This window comes from Chiloscyllium plagiosum, chromosome 2, assembly GCF_004010195.1.
Source record: "Chiloscyllium plagiosum isolate BGI_BamShark_2017 chromosome 2, ASM401019v2, whole genome shotgun sequence".
NCBI classification, from domain to species: Eukaryota; Metazoa; Chordata; class Chondrichthyes; order Orectolobiformes; family Hemiscylliidae; genus Chiloscyllium; species Chiloscyllium plagiosum.
This window is the reverse complement of record NC_057711.1, coordinates 27,022,829-27,045,314: the sequence shown is the minus strand read 5'-3', so window position 1 is coordinate 27,045,314 and position 22,486 is coordinate 27,022,829. Positions and strand designations below refer to the sequence as shown.

At 42.3% G+C, this 22,486-nt stretch overlaps 2 protein-coding genes across 7 annotated transcripts in view; both read left to right on the top strand.

Moving 5' to 3' along the window:
• sorbs2b (sorbin and SH3 domain containing 2b) overlaps positions 1 to 2,174 on the top strand; it is a 308,354-nt gene extending 306,180 nt beyond the window's left edge. For all 5 annotated transcript variants that reach the window (XM_043706062.1, XM_043706014.1, XM_043706081.1 and 2 more), the window contains one exon: positions 115 to 2,174. In XM_043706062.1, the coding sequence (XP_043561997.1) occupies positions 115 to 176 (62 nt within the window). In that variant the 3' untranslated portion in view covers positions 177 to 2,174. The remainder of the gene's footprint in view (positions 1 to 114) is intronic.
• A 16,185-nt stretch (positions 2,175 to 18,359) lies between these two features.
• pdlim3b (PDZ and LIM domain 3b) overlaps positions 18,360 to 22,486 on the top strand; it is a 107,113-nt gene continuing 102,986 nt past the window's right edge. Inside the window, exon 1 of one of the 2 annotated variants that reach the window (XM_043706005.1) lies at positions 18,360 to 18,662. In XM_043706005.1, coding sequence (XP_043561940.1) covers positions 18,570 to 18,662 — 93 coding nt within the window. In that variant the 5' untranslated portion in view covers positions 18,360 to 18,569. The remainder of the gene's footprint in view (positions 18,663 to 22,486) is intronic. The other variant, XM_043705997.1, reaches the window with a different exon arrangement.

Here is a 22,486-nt window from a genome sequence, read left to right as displayed (position 1 = left end):
CAATTAAAATGTTGAATAAAGAATGATCAATAAGGTGGCACACTAGGGAAGATGAATCAATGAAGACTAAAAGGCTGGAATATAATGAAGTTTGCTTTTTCTCTTTAATCACAGGAACGTCTCGGCGATCCAAGTTCTTTGGTACCTTTCCAGGAAACTATGTGAAGCGACTATAAACTTTTATACATATTTGTACACATTTTGAGTTTAGCACAATAACCTTCTGCAGCTCTCATTAAAGGAAGTTTCAGTCTGTAGACACTCAAAGACACCTTTGTGATAGTTGTGTGATTGACTACAGCTAACTTCAGAAGCATCATTTAACCACATCTTCAGTCAAGGAATAAGGATATTTTGAAACATGTCATCTGGAGGTTGTTCTACGTTTCTTTCAGGATATTTGAAGAACAATTGGTTTTTATTATTAAGGTGCACTTACTTGATAAATCCTTTATTCCCCTATGTAAGCAAACGTAGTGAATGCTTATTTATTCTTCCTGGTACAGGAGCTTACAGTGGTCTGTCACTAACATTTATTATTGATGATTTTGTCACAGAGTAGAGAAAACACATAACACAATTAACAAGTATTACACTCGTAACTCATACAGCTATGATAATTGCCACTTTCTAAATAAGAGCTGAAGTCCTGTAGTCTGCTCTATTTTTCCTCCAGTTAATTTGCTCAGTTTGTTTTGCTGTTGAATGATGAGGTGCAGAAGCAATAATGTCACATTTTGTACAGGTTGTTTGAAAATTGTTGAAGGTGTGTTTCTCACTTCCACACAAATCTTTTAGTAGTGATGGCTTAGAATGTATAGTAAAACTAAGGTTTCATGAAAGAATATTGAGTTGATCAGGCATGAGACCATTCTTTTCAGGTATTCCCAAATCCAAATTGTCATATTTAATACTTTGTGACTGCTTGGACTCAGCACCTACTAAGGAATGCAGATGTCCAAATGTCATATAAGATTTCAGTTTGAAACTGGATTCAGGTTACAATTACAGCAGCATGAGGCAATTTACTTTGACACTGTGTGCTCCAGCCCGGCTGACAAGGTTTTTAAAAAGAGTGATGGTGCACATTTTAAAATCCACTTGTCTGATATTAGTTGTGTTATTTAACGTAACTCCATTATTAACATGGAAATGACTCTGCCGTGCTTTCATGTATTTTTAAAGCTCCAAAAGAAATCCCTATTGACAGTTTGTTTATATGGTTGAAAAACCGAGCAGCTTCTTTCTGATAACATACAATTTCCACTCTAGAAATTTCGGACACATTTTTAGAAATTACTCAATATTTGACCGAAATGAAAGGTTCTTTTTATTTAAGAATCTGAGCAACGTGTTCCCTGAAATCAAACGATAAACTAAACTGCCATGGTTGGGTATCAAAACACACAAGCAGAAGGGGAATGAATCGTTTGCGCTGCAGCACCTTAGTTCAAAATAAGCATGTGTGATTGTCTTTCTAATTTCTTTCATAAATGCTTGAGTTTACCGTAGTATATGTTGTCCACACAGTTTGTACATATATATATGTCTGCTTTATTTTGTACAGATGTTTTAGTTGTTGCATTTTTTTAAAAAGTCACTACTTTTCAGAAACTTTTATAAGTCTCTGTCATTTCCCTTACCCCTTTTTACTAACCGCCTCTCCCATTGCCCTGGTTGCAAGCACATTTAGATGGTGCAAGTGTGTACGATAGTATTTTATTGCAGAATTTTGCAAATTGTATTTCAACAAATATAGTGTTACCAGCAAAAAAAACTAACTGTACATATATCTTTATAGTTATTAACAGGAAATGAGAATAAGGCGTCTGAATAGATTCACTGATACTCTTTTGCAGTATATCTTTATTACACCAAAACTCCAGCCTAAGCTGTATAATCTTGAAGCTTCAAATTTTGAATCTGTTGAACTGCATGCAGTACAGCTGTGAAATCAACACCTTTACTGTTGTTTTATGATGAAAATGACCATATTTGTTGCCTGTAAAATGAGAACTCTTTATATTCTCTGTAACTGATTTTAAAGATTTCTTTTCGTAAATGAACATCAAATGATTCATTTTGATGCAGTACAATTCTTATGGAGAAAAGAACTCAACTTTTTCTGTGTTTTTTGTGAATTTCAATCCCTAATAAATTTTGCCTGAATTGAATTTCTCCTCCCTCTGTATTTGTTTGGTTTAAAGTTTTCTGAAACAGGATACTGAAGCACTGAAAATAAGATTTCACAGAATGGGCACAAATGTCCAGTCAGGTAGGTAAAAACAAGGACTGCAGATGCTGGAAACCAGAGTCTAGATTAGAGTGGTGCTGGATGGAAAAGCACAGCAGGTCAGGCAGCATCCGAGGAGCAGGAAAATCAACGTTTCGGGCAAAAGCCCTTCATCAGGAATAGAGGCAGGATGCCTGCAGAGTGGAGAGATACCCAGGTTTGGTCTGAAATTGGCAAGTGACATACGCACCATACAAATGTCAGGCTATGACCATCACCAATAAAAGAACATCTAACAATTACCCCTTAACATTCAATGGCATTATCATCACTGAATCCTCCACTAACAACACCCTAGTGGTTACCATTGACCAGAAACTGAACTGGATTTGCAATATAAATACTGTCATTTGGAAAAAATAACATCCCATTCTTTTGTGAATTGCAATCCCTAATAAATTTTGCCTGAATTGAGTTTCTCCTTCCTCTGTATTTGTTTGTTTTAAAGTTAAATTTAAAGGCGGTTGAAGCACTGAAGAGGGGTGTTCAACAAGTGTTAAGGTCTCAGGGCACAAACAACCCTTCAGTTGGCAGATTGGCATACACCTCCCGGAGAATTTTAAATGTTTCCAGTGGCATAAAATAACATGGAGCGTTGAACTCCCTAAAATAAACTATAGCACTGTCTTGAGATCTTATTTCATTGCTTGAATGCCAATGGCATGGGTATCATGAAAAAAAAATGTAATTCGTGACCTCACTTTGTCCCAAAGTGCTTACAGCTGGGAATCAAGGAGGCTGGGAAATGGGGAAAGCCTGTGAAAAGGTGGGAGATAGGTGGCATTCGATAACCAAAGGGTTTGTTGTGCAAAGTCAGAGAGAGTGCTAATGTAACAAGTAAAATGTGTCTGAAGGAGGTGTGAACGGCAGATTCTGATCAGCTGCTCTTTAACTTTCATAAAGGGATCAATCAGAATTGAATCTGCTTCCAACATCCTTTTTGTCAGTACAATAATGTTTCAGAGCACAACAATGTTTTTCTCTCATGTCTCATCAGATTCTTTTGTCAATTGTCTTTAATCTTTTACTTTCTGACCCTTTTGTCCCTTGAAACAATTTCTTCTTGTATACTCTATCAAAACCCATTTTGGAATTTCAAATCTCCTGTTATCCTTCTCTGTCCTCTAACTTTATTTATATAGCACCTTTAATGCAGTAAAACTTCGCAAGTGTATTAAGAAAGACAGAGTAAACATATAATGTTCCCAATGACTAGGGAGCCCAGAATCAGGGATAACAATCAAAGGATATTGGGTAAGCCATTTAGAATAGCGATAAGGGAAACTTCTTCACTCAGAGACTGATGAGCCTATGGCATTCTCTGCCACAGAAAGTGATTTAGGCCAAAACATTGAATGTTTTCAAGAAGGATTTAGGTATAGTTTTTAGGGAATCAAAAGGTATGGGAAGAAAGTGATAAATAAACAGAAATTGCGGGACAAACTGCCAGACCTGCTGAGCATCTGTGAAGCGAAAGCGTTAAAGTTTTGGGTCAAGTGACCCTTCTTCCAAACACTGGTCCCAAAATATTAAATCTGCTTCCTCTCCACAGACTTGCTGAGAGACTTGCTGAGTTTCTCTAGTAATTTATGTTTTTGCTTTAGATTTCCAATGTCTGCAGTTCTTTGTGACTTTTAGGAAGAAAGTGGGAATAGTACTGAGTTGGGTAATCAGCCATGATCGTGTTGAATGGTGGAACATACTTGAAGGGCGGATGACCTCCTCCTGGTCCTATTTTCTATATTTCTATCAAAGTTGCAGCAAGTAACTCCCTGCTCCTGACTCCCAAAGCCTGTCCACCATCTACAAGGCAAAACATGGAATATTGCCCACTTGATTGGATAAGTGCAACTCCTTCCAAACCTATGACTATATGATCTAGAAGGACAAGGGCAGCAGAATTCTGGGACACTACCACCTCAAAAGTTACCTAGCAAGTCACTCACCATCTTGACTTGGAAATATATCACCTTTCTTTCAGTGTTGTTCTGTCAGAATCCTTAATAGATTGTATCTCAATGGGCCGAATGGCCTTACTTCCGCTCCTATGTCTTATGGTCTTCTGGTCTACTTACAGCAAATGGACTGCAGCTCACCACATCTTCTGAAGGGTGTCTAGAGATGGGCAATAAATGCTGGTTGAAACTTTATTGCTGGAACAGCACAGCAGGTCAGGCAGCATCCAGGGAACAGGAGATTCGACGTTTCGGGCACAGGCCCTTCTTCCGCAATAAATGCTGGCCCAGCCAATGATGCCCTCATCTCATAAATGAATATTAAAAAGCCTTTCCTCATAAGACTTGTAGTTCCAGCAATTTTGCAAAGAATTTAAAAAAACACTTTTGACATGCATAAATAAATCTCACAAGACTGTCAGTGAAGATGCCTCTGGGCTCATGTATTTTTATTCAAACATCCAGTTCACAGCAATGCAACATTGGTTGCAAAGCTGCCACCTTAACACTTCTGATTGGTTTTGGTTTCCAAATGCTGAAGAGCCCAATCAAGAGATTTATGTAATCTAGGCCATACAGTAAAATGCAGACTGTCCTAAATAAAGTACAAGATCCATAATCACGTTAATGAAAGAATCACAGCTGCAGAAAAGAGTCGCACCAGGCTCGAGAAGTTAATTGTGATTCTCTTTCTACAGATGCTACCAGATTTGCTGAGTTTCTCCAGCATTCTCTGTGTTTGTTTTGGATTTCCAGCATCCGCAGTATTTTGCTTTTCTTAAAATTAAGTTGAAAAATTTGGATTGCAGGCCCTAAATTCTTTAATCTCCCTTGTGTAGTAGTTTCTTGGCTGCAGCAAGCAATTCAAGTGCACCAGCTGCCGAATTTATGTTAAGCCTGTTGTTTTGTTACGTTTTGCTTGAGTTCTCTACAAAGAAATTAACAGTTAAAGTTCAAGCACCGTGGGCCAAATTAAGTGGCAATTTTAATTAGCACCAGCACTGGGGTATTAAGAGCAAGCAGGAAAGTTGGATCAGACTTAATGGCTCCTGACAATAAAAATTACTCTTCTGAGTATGGAAAATAATGAAGTGCTGCCATTTGCTAATATTTTTACTCATGCTAGAACTCAGATAGTTACTCTTGATTAAGTTCTCTGTCTGGTCCCCCAAAGAGCATCCTGTCTTTTTCCTGATCTATGAAGAATTGGAAGATTGTCTGATTTATACGTGCTGCTGTGAATGAAATAAATGGAAGTTATCTCTCAAATTGGATCAAGCTGTCCAGTAACCTTGAGGTTTAAAACACAGAGGATGATTGTTGACTGAGAATATACCACTTCTGTTTAAAACCTGGCATATAGAAAAATCGATGAATCCTAACTGCATAGAATCATAGAGATGTACAGCAGGGAACCAGACCCCTCAGTCCAACTTGTTTGTACTGACCAGATATCTTAAAATAATCTAGACCATTTGGCAACATTTGGCCGATATCCCTCTAAGCCCTTTCTATTCATGTACCCATCCAGATGCCTGTTAAATGTTGTAATTGTATCCTTTTCCACCACCACCTCTAGCTGCTTATTCCACACATGCACCACCCTCTGCATGCAAAAGTTACCCCTTAGGTCCCTTTTAAATCTTTCCCCTCTCACCTTAAACCTAAGTCCTCTAGTTTAGGACTCCCCCCACTCTGGGGAAAAGATCTTCTACTTACTATAGGGACATGGGGCTATTTCCATGTCCCTTTTGATTTTATAAACCACTATTAGGTCATCCCTCAGCCTCCGATGTTCCAGGGAAAATAGCCCCAGCCTATTCAGCCTCTCCCTGTAGCTCAAACTCTCCAATTTTGCCAACATCTTTGTGAATCTTTTCTGAACCCTTTCAGGTTTTACAGCATCTTTCCTACAGCAAGGTTTTTTTTTCAACTGCATAAATACCTCAATTAAACATACCAATAGTAATGGATAGTGTGTAAGGATATTTCTTGCTTGTCCAAATCAGCAGATTTATAAATGTCACTGATCTCTTTGGCAGGCTTTTTTCATAAAAACTTTACTAAAAACCAACTGCATGTTACATTTGAGAAGTTTACCTTTTGAAATGCATGTCAACATACTTCTTCAAAGCAGATTTACATCATGAAATGAAGAGAGTGTGGGCTACAACATGAACTATTTCACCTGTGTTCATTTTAAACATATTGCTCCCTACTCCAAGCACAATATTGGAGAACTCAATGTAACCAGCACACAAAAGGAGACAGCCATAAAACTAAAAGCTTGAAATTAGCTGAGGATATTGGCATACAAGTTTTCAACACCTATCAAATAATTTTCTTTACTACTCTAAGAGAGGTTATCTCCTGTTAAAATACATGTGCAAATCCCTCATTAAAGTAGCAGACAGGTGAACTTTGTATGAATGATTTGTGTTTGCACAATAAAAATTTTCCAGGCTCACTTGTTCCATTGCCAACAGCTTATGTCACTTAGTGTTCCTATTCAAATGTAGCATAAGCATTAAATATGAAATGGAGTGGGAACTGCAAGGATTTTTTTTCCCATTAAAAACTATGTTTAATGTAAATGATATATGCAATAACGCAACCCATGAAGCCAGATTGGTTTTCAATTGACTGGTTTGCATATCAGCTTCACTGAAAAGGTGGGAGTTGGATGATTTAGTAGCTACAGAGCAGACATCTCCAATTTAGTCTACATGTTTTCTGTGCTGCACGGACAGTTATTGCTGACATGATGAGACATGGTTTTGCCATCTTGTGAATACTTTTAATCTAGTCCTGGCAGCACAAATAGCATGGCTCATAATTGGACTCTACAACCACTGCAGTCAATAAAAGCAAGACAGTGTCTGTTGATCTATACGCAGTACAACAATTTCCTGACACTTTGATGCACATCAGCACAAAAAAGAATTGAGGTCTGGAAATTTTTCAATAGATTTTTTTTTCACATTCTCAGAATTATACTCCCCTTCTTTGCATTTTCACCTTCTCATTCTAAGTCAAAACTTTGCTACACAGCCTGTAAACAGAGTTACATTTCTGCCCATATATGTCAGTATTATGAGCACAGCAAATGTTATTATGGTAAGAATCCCTGAAATTGTGGAGAAATCATATCACAAATATAAAATGACATAATGAATGAAGATAAATTAGTGCTTTCTCTTCCGTCACCAAAATTTCATATTTTACTCAATTTGTTATGTAAACAGTTTTTCCATGATTAATGATTTTTCAGACCGCAGCACAGAAATCACTAAAATCTCTCTACTCCTATTTGTAACCTTGGATAAGTAATTTGGACAACCAGCTGGCTGGAGATGTGTGATTTTGACTGTCACTTTGCCAGTGTCTCATTATTATGGTTTCATACTTCCGAAGAGTTAGCCCATGGACAACTTGATGTCTGGAACAAACTGGATACTCAGTTCACAACAATCACCAGCATTTACACCAGACCATTAACAAGAAACTCCACAGGAGCATTCTTGAACCAATGTCAACACTGAACTTGGTAAGGAGCTAAAATAAAACAAAGAACTGTGGGTGCTGACAATCTGAAACAAATCAGAAATTACCAGCCATTCAGCCGGTTTGGCAGCATCTAATTCGAGCCCAGAATCCCTTCTTCAGACCATTCTCTGCTTTCTCTCCACAGATGCTGCCAGACCTGCTGAGTTTCTCCGGCACTTTCTGTTAAGATAAGGAACTATCGGGTGACTAAAACCCTGTTGAAGGAGGTAGGTAACGAAGAATGTATTAACAGAAGAGAGTCAAGCAGGAAAGTTTTAGGGAGGGAATGAGAGTTGTAGTGGCTAAATGCGTTAGCTCCAGTGGTGGAGCATGTAAACTGGGGATGTGCAAGGAGGAGTGCAGATAATCTCAGAACTGTAGGTCACAGAAATGCCAAAAGGTGATTCAGAAGGGTTGTATTGAACTCAAAATGTTAACTTTGCTTTTCTGTTCACAGATGCTGCCAGAGCGTCTGGGTTTGTCCAGCACTTTCTGTTTTTGTGCCAAACGTTGAGTCCATGGAAATATTTGGAACGAAGGATGCCTTGCCTATAGAGTAATGAATGGCAAGAATGGAGAAACTAAGGTCGGAACACCTCTCACGTCCAAGATAAAATTGAGAGGCAATAAGTTCAGCTGGGAAAGGAAGGGTTAGAGTCATGATAGTGGTTTTCAGCCAAACATAAATTTGCCAATAATTATGATGGCAAATGTATCTGATGATATCCATGAAAAAGAAGATTTTCAATGTTTCTTCCAAAGCAATAGAGGATTTTCTGACTGCAAGATGACATCATTTCCCCCTGAAACGTGCCTGTAGTTAAAATAATCAATAGCCAACAGTGCTATATGAACTTGAAAGAAAATCAGCTGTTCCTACAAAGTGGTAGCACATGTTGGAGCAACATGTAATAGTAGATCAAAGATTTAATTCCCTAATAGAGGCAAGTTCGCAGTCTTAATGCTGAGCTGAGGGAAGATTGGGATGAAACAAAAGAAACATTCAGTTATCCTTCTCAGAAGCAGAGAAATTACAGAAATCACCTTGCTACCACCCGAGGAGTTCTGAAAGTGCAATTGTAAAGTGGGTGAGAAAAGCCACTGCTTTTGCTTACAGCTGATGAAAGCTTGGGCCACTAACAGGGGGCGCTAGCATATGGAAAGAACCTCAAAACAGTTGAGCCAATTGAAAATAATCAAGAATAGTGCAACAATACATATAAAAAGAAAAACCTACATTAAGATAACACTTTTCACCAGATATCATCTTTCAGTTGCTTGGCAGATGGGTGAGATGCCAGGTGGGTGATACGTCAGGTGGTTTGGATGGGTGGTGGGTGAGATCCCTGGTGGGTTGGTGACCATGTGGACGAGATGAGAGGTGGGCTGAGTGGCAGACACGTGAGATGCCAGGTGGTTTGAGTGCCAGGTAGGTCAGGTGACAGATTGGGTGAGATGCCAAGTGGTGTGAGTGCTAGGCGGGTTGGATGGCAGGTGGGTGAGATGTCAGGTGGATTGGGTGGGAGGTGGTTGAGCTGCTAGGTGGGTTGGTGACCAGGAGGGTGAGATGAGAGGTGGGTTGGGTGGCAGATGGGTGAGATACCAGGTAGGTTAGGTGGCAATTGATTAGGATAGAAGATCGGTGAAAGGGTCAGTGGGTAAGGTGAGAGGAGAATAGCATGACTGCTGAGTGGGGTGAGGGGATAGTTGTGTCTGAGGACATAGGCATGGGTCAAAGAGAGGGAATCAGTGTGACTGATAGAGATAACCAACAGTTAGACTGGGTTTTCTCTGTCTGGGTTTTCAGTTTCACAGAACTGTACAAATTCTCTGACTAGCTCAGAGTCTGGCTTCCAAGGAGGGTCCCAGTGAACAGGCAAATACCCATCAGCTGTTGAAACTTTCCAGAAAATTCTCATAGGTCAGAATGTCAGGACTTCCGCATGGTCCTGTTGGCTGCACGTTCTTGCGAAGTAGACTGAGGGATCAATATTGACCAAGACATCAAGGACACCTTCCCTGTTCCTCTGCAAAAAGCTTTCTCAAAGCAGTAATCGGTATTGCACTGAGACAACAGCCTTGATTTTTGTCCTCAAACCCTAATGCAGGGCTAACCCTTGTGACACAAAAGCAGGAATGCAACCAACTGAGCCACAACTGACACTTAGCCATAGGCCCCATTAAACAAGGCTGGAGAATTAATAATGAGGAGTCAGAAAATGACAGAAGAGTCATTGGGATGTACAGCACGGAAACAGACTCTTCAGTCCAATTCGTCCATGCCGACCAGATATCCCATCCTAATCTAGTCCCATTTGCCAGCACTTGGCCCATATTCCTCCAAACCCTTCCTATTCATATACCCATCCAGATGCCTTTTAATTGTTGTAATTGTACCAGCCTCCACCATTTCTTCTGGTAGCTCATTCCACAAACGCACCACCCTCTACATGAAAACGTTGCCCTTAGGTCCCTTTTATATCTTTCCCCTCTTACCCTAAACCTATGCGCTCTAGTTCTGAACTCCCCCATCCCAAGGAAAAGACTTTGTCTATTTATCCTATCCATGACCCTCATGATTTTACAAACCACTATGAGGTCACCCCTCAGTCTTCGACACTCCAGGAAAAACAGCCCCAGCCTATTCAGCCTCTCCCTATAGCTCAAATCCTCCAACCCTGGCAACATCCTTGTAAATTTTTCCTGAACCCTTTCAAGTTTCACAACATCCTTCTGATAGGAAGGAGACCAGAAATGCAAGCTATATTCCAACAGTGGCCTAACCAACGTCTTGTATAGCCGTAACATGACCTCCTAACTCCTACACTCAATATTCTGACCAATAAAGGAAACATACCAAATGCCTTCTTCACTATCCTATCTACCTGTGACTCTATTTTCAAGGAGCTATGAACTTGCACTCCAAGGTCTCTTTGTTCAGCAACACTCCCGAATACCTTACCATTAAGTATATAAGTCGTGCTAAGATTCGGCTTTCTCAAAATACAGCACCTTGCATTTATCTAAATTAAACTCCATCTGCCACTCCTCAGCCCATTGGCCCATGTGATCAAGATCCCATTGTAATCTGAGGTAACCTTCTTCACTGTCCACTACACCTCCAATTTTGGTGTCATCAGCAAATTTACTAACTATACCTCGTAGGTTCATATCCAAATCATTGAAAAATACTTTGCATCAATCCTCATGGTCAAGAACACTAGTATATCAAAATTACTAAATAATCAAGGAGTTAAAAGGAGGGTAAAAATAAATGCAATAACTAACACTGGAGAAAAAGTACTAGAAAAACTAATGAGGCAAAAGGCCGACAAAACCCCTGGGCTTCGTGGATTGCATCCTAGGGTTTTGAAGGAATAACTGCAGAAGCATTGGATGCAGTCGTAGTAATGTTTGAGAATATATTTGGGAAGGTCCTAGAAGGATGGATAACTGCCAATGTAACACCTAATGAAAGAGCAGTGCTCTGAAAGCTTGTGCTTCCAAATAAACCTGTTGGACTATAACCTGGTGTTGTGTGATTTTTAACAATGCAACACTCCTGTTGAAAAAGGGAGGGAGATAATAAACAGGTAACAATAGACAGTTAGCTTAACATATGGTGCTGGGAACACGTTAGCATCTATTATAAAGGATGTAACAGGAGAGCATTTAGAAATACATGATATAACCAAAGTCAGCATGGCTTCATGAAGAGGAAATCATGCTAGACAGATCTTTGTGGAGGTAACAGGCAAGATAGATAAAGAGGAATCAGTAGTAGTACATTTGGATTTCAGAAAGGCCTGTGATAAGGTACCACACATAAGACCCCTTAAGATATGATCTCATGGTGGCGAGGCATGGGTAGAGGATTTGTGAATTAATAGAAGACAGAGTGTTTGGGGTAAAAAGGGCATTTTCAGGATGACAACTGTAACTAGTGTGAAAGTGAGGACTGCAGATGCTGGAGATCAGAGTCAAGGTTAGAGTGGTGCTGGAAAAGCACAGCAGGTCAGGCAACATCCGAGGAGCAGGAAAATAAACGTTTCGAGCAAAACCCCTTCATCAAGAATGAGGCAGGGAGTCTCCAGGGTGGAGAGATAAATGGGAGGGGTGGGGGGTAGGGCTGGGGAGAAGGTAGCAAAGAGTGCAATAGGTGGATGGAGGTGGGGATAAAGGTGATAGGTTGATGAGGAGGATGGAGCGGATCAGTGGGAAGGAAGATTGGCAGGTAGGACAGGTCATGAGGATGGTGCTGAGCTGTCAGGTTGGAAGGTGTCAAGATGGGGGGAGGAGAATTGAGGAAACTGGTGAAGTCCACATTGATGCCATAGGGTTGAAGTGTTCCGAGGCAGAAGATGAGAGAGGTTCAGTGGCAGCGAATGGCTGCAAGCATGGAGTGGAGGATCCTGAAGGAGAACCGTTGCTGGCGATTTTGAATTCGTAGTCTGTACTGGTTGTCCTGTTCGGATCCAAACTGTGCTGGTCTGAATGTAGACCAGAGTCCGAGTGAAATGCCATGGGGAATCGGTGCCGGAGCCGCAGTTACTTACAATATACATTGATGATATGAATGACAATAAACCATTACTGAACTTGCAAATAATACAAACACAGATGGGAAGACAAGAGTCCACAGAGAGCTATAGACAGGTCAAGTAAGTGTCACAAATGTAGAGGGAATTTAAAGTTGGAAATGTGAGGTTATGCTCTTTGACAGGAAGAATTATAGAATCCCTAGAGTGTGGAAGCCAGCCATTCAGCTCATCAAATCCATACCAATCCTCCAAAGAACATTCAGTCCAAACCCATCCCTCTACCCTATCCCTGTAAACCTGTATTTCTCATGGCTAATCCATCTGGCCCACACATCTATGGACACTATGGGCAATTTAACATGGCCAATCCAACTAACCTGCACATCTTTGGACTGTGGGAAGAAACTGGAGCACACAGAGGCAACCCACAAAGATATGGGGAGAAAGTGTAAACTCCATATAGTCTCCTGAGAGTGAAATCAAATGGGATCCCTGGTGTGTGAGGGAACACTGAGCCATCATGCCCCCCTAAAGAATAGAAGTGTTGAATATTATTTAAATGTGGAAAGACTGCAGAAAGTTAAGGAACAGAGGGATTTGAGAATCTGCATCCATAACTCACAAATAGCGAGCATCCAAGTTCTGCAGTTAATGGGGAGGGCAAATGGAATGTTGGCCTTTATGTCAAATGGAATGGAATATATTGGGAAGGCAATGGTATTATGGGTGGACTGTTAATCCAGAGATCCAGGTTATGTTCTGAGGTACCAGGTTTGAATCCTGCCATGGCAAATGGTGGAATTTGAATTCAATAAAAAGTTTGGAATTAAGAGTCTAATGATAACTATAAATCCATTGTCGATTATTGGGAAAACCCACCTGGTTCACTAATGTCCTTTAAGGAAGGGAAATGGCATCCTTACCTGGTCTGGCCTACATGTGATTGTAGACCCAGAGCAACGTGTTTGACTCTTAACTGTCCTCCGGGCAATGAGGGATGAACATTAAATGCTGGCCCAGCAATCAACGTCGTAATCCTGTTAATGTATAAAAAACATTAAGAAGGTTTTGCTAAAACTATTTGAGGCAGATCACAGCTGGAATAATGTGAATAGTTTTATTCCCTTATCTAAAGAAAGATATGTTGGAATTGGAGGACATTTAAATGGGCATTGGACATATATGTGGATAATAATGGAACAGTGTAGGTTAGATTGGCATCAGATTATTTTCACAGGTTGGCGCAACATCGAGGACCGAAGGGCCTGTACTGTGCTGTAATGTTCTATGTCCTATGTTCTATGTTCTATGGTCTAATGTTGGAAGGTGTCAAGGTGGGGGGAGGGGAATTGAGGAAACTGGTGAAGTCCACATTGATGCCATAGGGTTGAAGTGTTCCGAGGCAGAAGCTGAGAGAGGTTCAGTGGCAGCGAATGGCTGCAAGCATGGAATGGAGGATCCTGAAGGAGAACCGTTGCTGGCGGTTTTGAATTCGTAGACTACGCCTCCTCCCACCCTGCCCCCTGTAAAAACGCCATCCCATATTCCCAATTCCTTCGTCTCCATCAAGACAGAACCCCACTGATGCTCACCTACCACCCCACCAACCTCCATCTGCAGCATATCATCCGCCGTCATTTTCGCCACGTCCAAACGGACCACACAACCAGGGATATATTCTCCCCTTCCCTATCAGCGTTCCGAAAAGACCACTCCGTCCGTGACTCCCTCGTCAGGTCCACCCCTCCCCCCTCCACCACCAACCCAACCTCCACTCCCGGAACCTTCCCCTGCAACCGCAAGAAATGCAACATTTGCGCCCACACCTCCCCCTTACTTCCCTCCAAGGCCCCAAGAGATCCTTCCATATCCGCCACAATTTCAACTGCACCTCCACACACATCATTTATTGCATCCGCTGCATCCGATATGGCCTCCTCGATATTGGATGGACAGACCGCCTACTTGCGGAATTTTGAGAGAATACCTCTGGGACACCCGGACCCACCAACCCAACCACCCCGTGGCTCAACCCTTCAACTCGCCCTGTCACTCCACCAAGGACATGCAGGTCCTTGGACTCCTCCATCGTCAGACCATAGCAACACGACGGTTGGAGGAAAAGCGCCTCATCTTCCGCCCAGGAACCCTCCAATCACAAGGGATGAACTCAGATTTCTCCAGTTTCCTCATTCCCCTTCCCCCACCTTGTCTCACACAAATCTCTCGAACTCAGCGCCGCCTTCCTAACCTGCAATCTTCTTCCTGACATGTCCGCCCCCACCCCCACTCCGACCTATCACCGTCACCTTGACCTCCTTCCACCTTTCGCATTTCTAACGCCCCTTCCCCAAGTCCCTCCTGCCTACATTTTATCTTAGCTTGCTGGACACACTTTCCTCAGTCCTGAAGAAGGGCTCATGCCCGAAACGTCGATTCTCCTACTCCTTGGATGCTGCCTGACCTGCTGCGCTTTTCCAGCAACACATTTTCAGTTCTGATATCCTTTACCTCCTTCCACCTATCACAACGCCCCTCCCCCAAGTCCCTCCTCCCTACCTTTTATCTTAGCCTGCTGGACATACTTTCCTCATTCCTGAAGAAGGGCTTATGCCCGAAACGTCGATTCTCCTGCTCCTTGGATGCTGCCTGACCTGCTGCGCTTTTCCAGCATCACATTTTCAGCTCTCATCTTACTCTAGTCATTCTTTTATTCCTGATATATGTATAGGAGGCCTTAAGGTTTTCCTTGATCCTATCAGCCAACAACTTCTCATGTCCCCTCCTGGCTCTTCTTAGACCTCTCTTTAAATCTTTTCTGGCTAACGTATAACTCTCAAGCCCCCTAACTGAGCTTTCATGCCTCATCCTCACATAAGCCTCCTTCTTCCTCTTGACAAGAGCTTCAACTTCTTTAGTAAACCATGGCTCCCTCTCTCCCTGCCTGATAGGTATATACTTATCAAGGACTCGCAGTAGCTGTTCCTTGAATGAGCTCCACATTTCAAGTATTTCCATCCCCTGCAGTTTCCTTCCCCATCCTATGCATCCTAAATCTTGCCTAATCACATCATAATTGCCTTTCCCTGAGTTATATCTCTTTTCCTGTGGTATATAACTATCCCTGCTCATTGCTATTGTAAACCTAAGCGAATTATGGTCACTATCCCCAAAGTGCTCACCTATCTCCAAATCTAACCTGGCTGGGCTCATTACCCACTACCAAATCCAATGTGGCATCGCCCCTTGTTGGTCTGTCTACATACTGTGTCAGAAAACCCTCCTGCACACATTAAACAAAAACGGACCCATCTAAACTACTTGAACTATTGTATGCCCAGTCAATATTGGGGAAGTTAAAATCCCCATAACAACTACCCTGTTACTCTCACTCCTATCGAGAATCATCTTTGCTATCCTTTCCTCTATATCACTGGAACAATTCAGTGGCTTATACAAAACTCCCAACAGGGTGACCACCTTTTCTGTTTCTAACTTCAGCCCAAACTATCTCAGTGGATGAGTCCTCAAACGTTCTCCCAGCTGCTGTAGTACTACCTTTGATTAATAATGCCACACCTCCTCCTCTTTTACCATTATTTCTATTCTTGCTGAAACATCTAAATCCCAGAATCTGCAACAACCATTCTTGTCCCTTCTCTAGCCATGTCTCTGAAATGGCCACACCTCAAAATCCCAGGTACCAACCCATGCTGCAAGTTCACCCAAGTTTTAGACATTGCTATTATTCTAGTGAATTACATGACACACCCGTGAAGGCAATAGATCCCTTTCAATATGTAGTGCCCAAAACTAAACATGGTTCTCCAAGTGGAGTCTAAGTAGTTATAATCCTACTGGACTTTCGGGCTCCTCTCTCATTAGATGGAGAGATGATTTGTGGCGGTTTAACTTGAGGATCACCACACCTCAGGAAAGGAGAGAGGTTGAGAAGGAGAGTCTTTCATGGTAACCACAGGCAGTGCAGGATTTGAACCCATGCTAATGGCATCACTATGCATTGCAAACGAGCCTTCCAGGCAACTGAGCTAATTGATTGCCTCAAACCGAAGGTTACAGTACTGTAGCATAATCTCCATTAGTTTATATCTGAATGAAGCCTGACCATCCAGTAAGCATTATAATTGTTTAAATACATGACCACTATTTTGTTATATTACTCTATGTTGTCTTCTAAACCTCTCTGGTCCTCTACCATTCCTAAGTTCTCACCATATAGAATACACTCTGAGATAAGGAGTGATGAGACCATGTATTGACTTTTAAACAAGGGTGAGAGTCTTAAAATCATGTAAAACCAAAGTACTGCAGATGCTGAAAATCTGAATGAAACACAGAGAATACTAGAGAAACTCAGCAGGTCAGGCAGCATCCGTAGAAAGAGAATCAGAATGAACATTTGAGTCCGATATGACTTCTTCAGATCTGTTTGAAGATGTCACACTAGACTTAAAACATTATCACTGTTCCATCTCAACAGATGCTACCAAACCAGCTGAACTGGGCACCATTCTCTGTTTTAAAATCGAGGTTTTGCTTGACCATGAATCAAGATTGATCACTGAGCAGAGGACTGAGAGGGGAACAGGACTTCTTAGAAATGGGCAGTAGGGTTTTGGATGATCTCAACTTTACAGATGGTAGATTATGAAAGACCCGTCAGGAATATGTCAAAATAATCAAGCCTACAAATAATAAAGGCGGGAATAAGCATTTTGGCCACACATGAGCTGAGAAGGGGACTAAGTTGGGCAATGTAGGTAGAAACAGGTAGTCTTAATAATGGCACCAATGTGAGGTCGGAGGTTCGTCTTAGGGTCAGATGTGACACCAAGGTTTGCAAACAGACTGGCTTCATCTTAGGCCATCACCAAAGAGGCAGATGGAGTCAACAGGTAGGATCCAGATTTTGGAAAATGTCAATGTTATAAAGATTAGTGTCTTATAACATTGCATCTTCCTCTCCTATATGGCAGTGATATGTACACTCACTGAACGTACAGAAGTCAAATACACTGGCATATCAATTGCTATATATTCTAATATACTCCCTAGAAAAGTTAATCTCCCTGCTGACATCTCTATACAGATGAAGATTTTAGGAAGGTCGTGCTCATAGGTTGCTAGCCCATTGTTGGCTAGTCAGGCTTCTCTATGACTGGCAGTTTCCCCACAGTGGGTGCAAGGAAAAGTGAAATTGCTGCTGTGAACAATTCAATCTTTCTCCTCCTTTTCTCTTTGCTGAATCTCAAATATCTCTGTCACAATCTGATGCCAAAACTCCAGCCATTTACAGTCTATGGCCTGCAGTGGCAGTGGTCAATGTGGCATACAGAGTGAGACTTCTTCATGGACAACATGAAACGTTTCAGAAGTTGTATCTGAAGGTAGTTCTCCAGCACTGTAGCAACAATTAGACATCCTTGGCATGTACTTGCTCATTCATCATCGGAACAGGTGAGCTTCATTTCAGCATTACAAATATGAACTTGAAGTGTGCATAGGCTGAATGCGTACACCTAGCATCTCTGTTCAATTTCTTTCACTTTTAGTTTTCACTTCCGTTATCCAAACAGGGATGTTCAAGAACTAGACACACTTTACACATGTTCGTGAAGGCAGCTGGGGAAAATAAATCGGTGGGGGCAAGGAAACGTCGAAACAGCCCGAAGTTTCACTGAAAGACCAACCATGGAAGATGCTCAACTGATATCCCCTAGTTCATCAGCAGCTATTCACCTCGACCTCAGCTGAAGTGGCTCACTGTTGACTCCTCGCCACTTCTTGTTTGCCAGTCGCTGTGGAAACCCTGCGGAGAGTTAGTTGTGGGGAGGTCAGAGCCAGAATGGATTTTAACTTGAAACCAAATAAGGGCACACGCCTGAGCGCCGAGGGTTGATGTCAGTGCTGGGGTTTGAGCGCCGGCCTGCAGAGGGGAGCGCTCAGCCTGGGCTCGGTGTTCCTTCGCGCTGTCCCTTCACAGCGGGCTCCCGGGAAGGGGGGGGGGGGGGCGGAGATACTGTCCCGGGAGCGAATGGGCGGAGGGCTGGGCGGACCGGGCCGGCAAGACAAGTTCATTTAAAGGAGCTTTTGGCAGAACAGTGCGAGCAGAAAGGGCAGGGGAAGGGGTTCACAGTCTCTTCAATATAGGATTCAAAAAGGTGTAATCTATTCGAGTTGACCGACAACCAGCGGGGATAATAATAAGACAATATGCCGCAAAACGTGGTTTTGACAGGACCAGGGCCGTGGGGTTTTCGACTGACCGGTGGGGCGGATTTTAACCAGTCTCTGACCGTCTCCCGGGTGAGTTACATTTCTGTGTGTCCCTCTACACTTGCGGGCTCCGAGGTGACTGTATTTGCATTGCTGGGGGGGCGGGGGGTGATGCACATTATTTTACACAGAAATCTCCACACTACGCCGTGTCTTCATGGTGTAAGATCTGAGCTGGGAGTTTGTCACAAACTGATTCCCGCCCCCAGTGGAGGCATCAATGAGGAGGGGGGCACATGAGCAAGACTCCTGTCATGTCGCTTCGCCTGCCCTCGTCACACAGTCCCCCGGACACATTAGAAGTGACGTTTATTATAAACGTCGAGGTGTTTTATTTCGTGTTTCTCAAAAACGATAAACGCTAACAGAGAGAGACACCTCGCTCAGCACCTGGTATGATGTTGCTGAGCTTCGTTTAAATCTCCAACGTTGTTTAACATCTCTCACAAGCACAAATGGTGGAAATCTGAGCGAGAATACAGTAACTATTCAGCAGAGCTGAGAGCAGTCTTTGGAGAGAAAAGCTGCTGCCTTTTTTCCAGTTTTGAAGCGTTACTCCACTCCACAGCTGCAGCTTGACCTGAGTCTTTCCAGCATTAACCCGTATTTTTATCATTAACGCCAGCATTGACCGTTCTCATTGTTTATGCCTGACTTGGTGATTAGAGAGAAATTGAATGACAGTAGCAGCAGTTTTCCCTAAACATTTGCCTTTCATTTGTGAATTTTGTTTGTTAGACATTATCCACCACTTAACAGGTGATTGGGAGCAATGTGGTGGGACAGTATTGGCAGAATTAATTGTCCTGCCTCTTGAGGGTAAGACATACCTGGACATTTATGCTATAAAACAGAAAGTTCTGGATAAAACACACCAGATTTGGCAGCATCTATGCAGAGACCGAGCAGAGTGAATATTTTGAGTCCGGTATGACCTTCAGAACTCCGTTCCTCTCTCCACAGATGCTGCCAGACCTGCTGAGTTTATCCCGCATCCGCATTACTTGTGGTTCTGCACAATGTTGTGTAGACGCCAGTGTTGTAGCTGCTCTGGGAAAGTTGCGCAGTTTGGATCCAGCTGTTTCTTGATATCAGGTGAACTGAATAGGCTGAAGAACTCTATGATTTGGGGCTGGGGCTTCAGGAGGAGAACAAAGTGGGTCCTCCACTAGATTTTCTGGTGGAATCAGTTGAAAATACTTCAACTTTGTCCTTAGCTTTGACATGTTTGACTCTACCATCATTAATGAAGCACTGTTTCCCTCCCAATTGTTTACTAGTGTTCCTGACTAAGCAGAATTGATCTGTTGTTTGTGGGAGCACTTACTTCTGTACAGAGCATACTGCTTCTGCTGTCCAGCATGTGTGTATTGGAGTTTCATGAAGCAACCATCTCATTTTTTTAGGGGCAGTTCTTGGTGTGCCCTGTGCACTCCTTGTTGAATGGCCATCTGGCTTGATGCTAATGATAGAATGGGGGATATGCTGATTATTATGACCATTCTGTTGCTTGTTTACATTGACTCACCAATGTCCAATGTTCAACTGCTGGATCTGTTCAGGATCTATTACATTTTGCACAATAATATGGATGTCACCGCAGTGTGAAGGCAAATAGTGATCTCCACAAGGACTCCTGACACTGGCCATGAACTGTACTTGATATGTGTCCAATCCACCAGTGCCCATTCCACATCAGCAATATACAATTCTCCCAGGATTTCAACTCCCTCCTACTTTTGATGGCAGGGTCCAGATTTCACTCAAGCACCCTACACAAAGGAAAGATGACAGTGGTTATTGAAGACCCATCGTCTCAGCCCCAGGGTATCACTATAGGAGTTCCTCAGAATACTATTCTACACTCAACCATCTTCAATTGCTTCATCAAAGACCTTTTGAAGGCCAAAGTGGACTGGTTCATTGATGATTGCACAATGTTCAGCATTATTTGCTGATAATCAGATACCAGGGCAGTCTCTACCTTTTAGCAGAATGAGCTGGACAACCTTTAGCTTGTTACATTTATGCCACACGGGTGCCAGACAATCACCATCTTTTTCAAGAAAGAACAAAATAAATAACAAAGGACAACGTACTATATAGCACAAGAACAGGCCCTTTGGCCCTCCAAGCCTGCGCCAACACATTTTGCCCTTCCATACTGAAATTGTCTTCAATTACAGGATCCATATCCCTCTGTTCCCTTCCAATTCATGTACCTGTCCAGGTGTTTCTTGAAAAATGCTATTGTGTCAGCTTTCACCTTCTCCTCTGGTAGCACATTCCAGGCACTCACTAGCCTTTGTGTGAAAAAACTTGCCTCATACATCTCTTTTAAATCCCCTGCCCTGCACCTTGAACCTGTGTCTTCTAGTAATTGACCCCTCCACCCTGGGGGAAATAAGCCTCATACTTTCAACTCTATGCATGCCATTCACAATCTTTTAAATATCTATCAGGCTGCCCCTCAACCTCTCTCCTTGATAAGCAAGTAGTTAGGTTATCAGAGGCAGGCACAAATGTGAATTTGTGATCACAATCAGACCCACCACAATCTTTTTTAAATGGTGGGCGGCCAAATTGCCTACTTCTGCATCTTCTCCATATGTTATCACCACTGAATACTCCATTATCAATTTCCCAGGGATTACTGTTAACTAGGGACTGAACTAAACTAGCCATCTGTGTGGCTCAATAATGATGAGTGCTGACTCACAGTGACAGAGACCCAGGCTTAATTCAGGCTTTCGATGACTGTCTTTGTGCAATTTGTATGTTCTACACATGTCTGCATGGGTTTCTTCCCACAGTCCAAAGATGTCCAGATTAGATGGATTGGCCATGCTAAATTGCCCATAGTTTTCAAGGGTGTACAGGTTAGGTGCATTAGCCATGGTAGAAATTGGGTGGGTATGGGTGGGATGCTCTTTGGAGAGTTGGTGCAGACTCGATGGGCCAAATGACCTCTTTCTATACTGTGGGAGTTCTATGGTTCTATGTAACTCATTTCCATCAGTTAACTTCATGGAAGCTTTCAAGACAATCCAACTGCTCAGGCCAAATTGTAATCATTTGAAATAATAGTCAGATAATAGAACAAAAATATATGGTGTTATTTGGTATATATGTCATTGCTGTCAGTTTTCCTTCATTTGTAACGGGAGTCATTGTTATGTCTTGGATGGAAGGAGTGTGCTGGTAATAAATTCAAAACTCCACAAGACTGATGGGAGACTGACCCATGGGAGACTGATTAGCAAGGTTAGATCTCATGGAATACAGGGAACACTAGCCATTTGAATACAGAACTGGCTCAAAGGGAGAAGATAGCAGGTGGTGGTGGAGGGTTGTTTTGCAGACTGGAGGCCTGTGACCAGTGGAGTGTCACAAAGATCAGTGCTGGGTCCTCTACTTTTTGTCATTTATATAAACGATTTGGATGCGAGCAGAAGAGGTACAGTTAGTAAGTTTGCAGATGACACCAAAATTGGAGATGTAGTGGACAGCGAAGAGGGTTACCTCAGATTACAACAGGATCTGGACCAGATGGGCTAATGGGCTGAGAAGTGGCAGATGGAGTCTAATTTAGATAAATGCGAAGTGCTGCATTTTGGGAAAGCAAATCTTAGCAGGACTTATAATTTAATGGTAAGGTCCTAGGGAGAGTTGCTGAACAAAGAGACCTTGGAGTGCAGGTTCATAGCTCCTTGAAAGTGGAGTCACAGGTAGATAAGATAGTGAAGAAGGCAGTTGGTATGCTTTCCTTTATTGGTTAGAGTATTGAGTACAGGAGTTGGGAGGTCATGTTGCAGCTGTACAGGACATTGGTTAGGCCACTGTTGGAATATTGC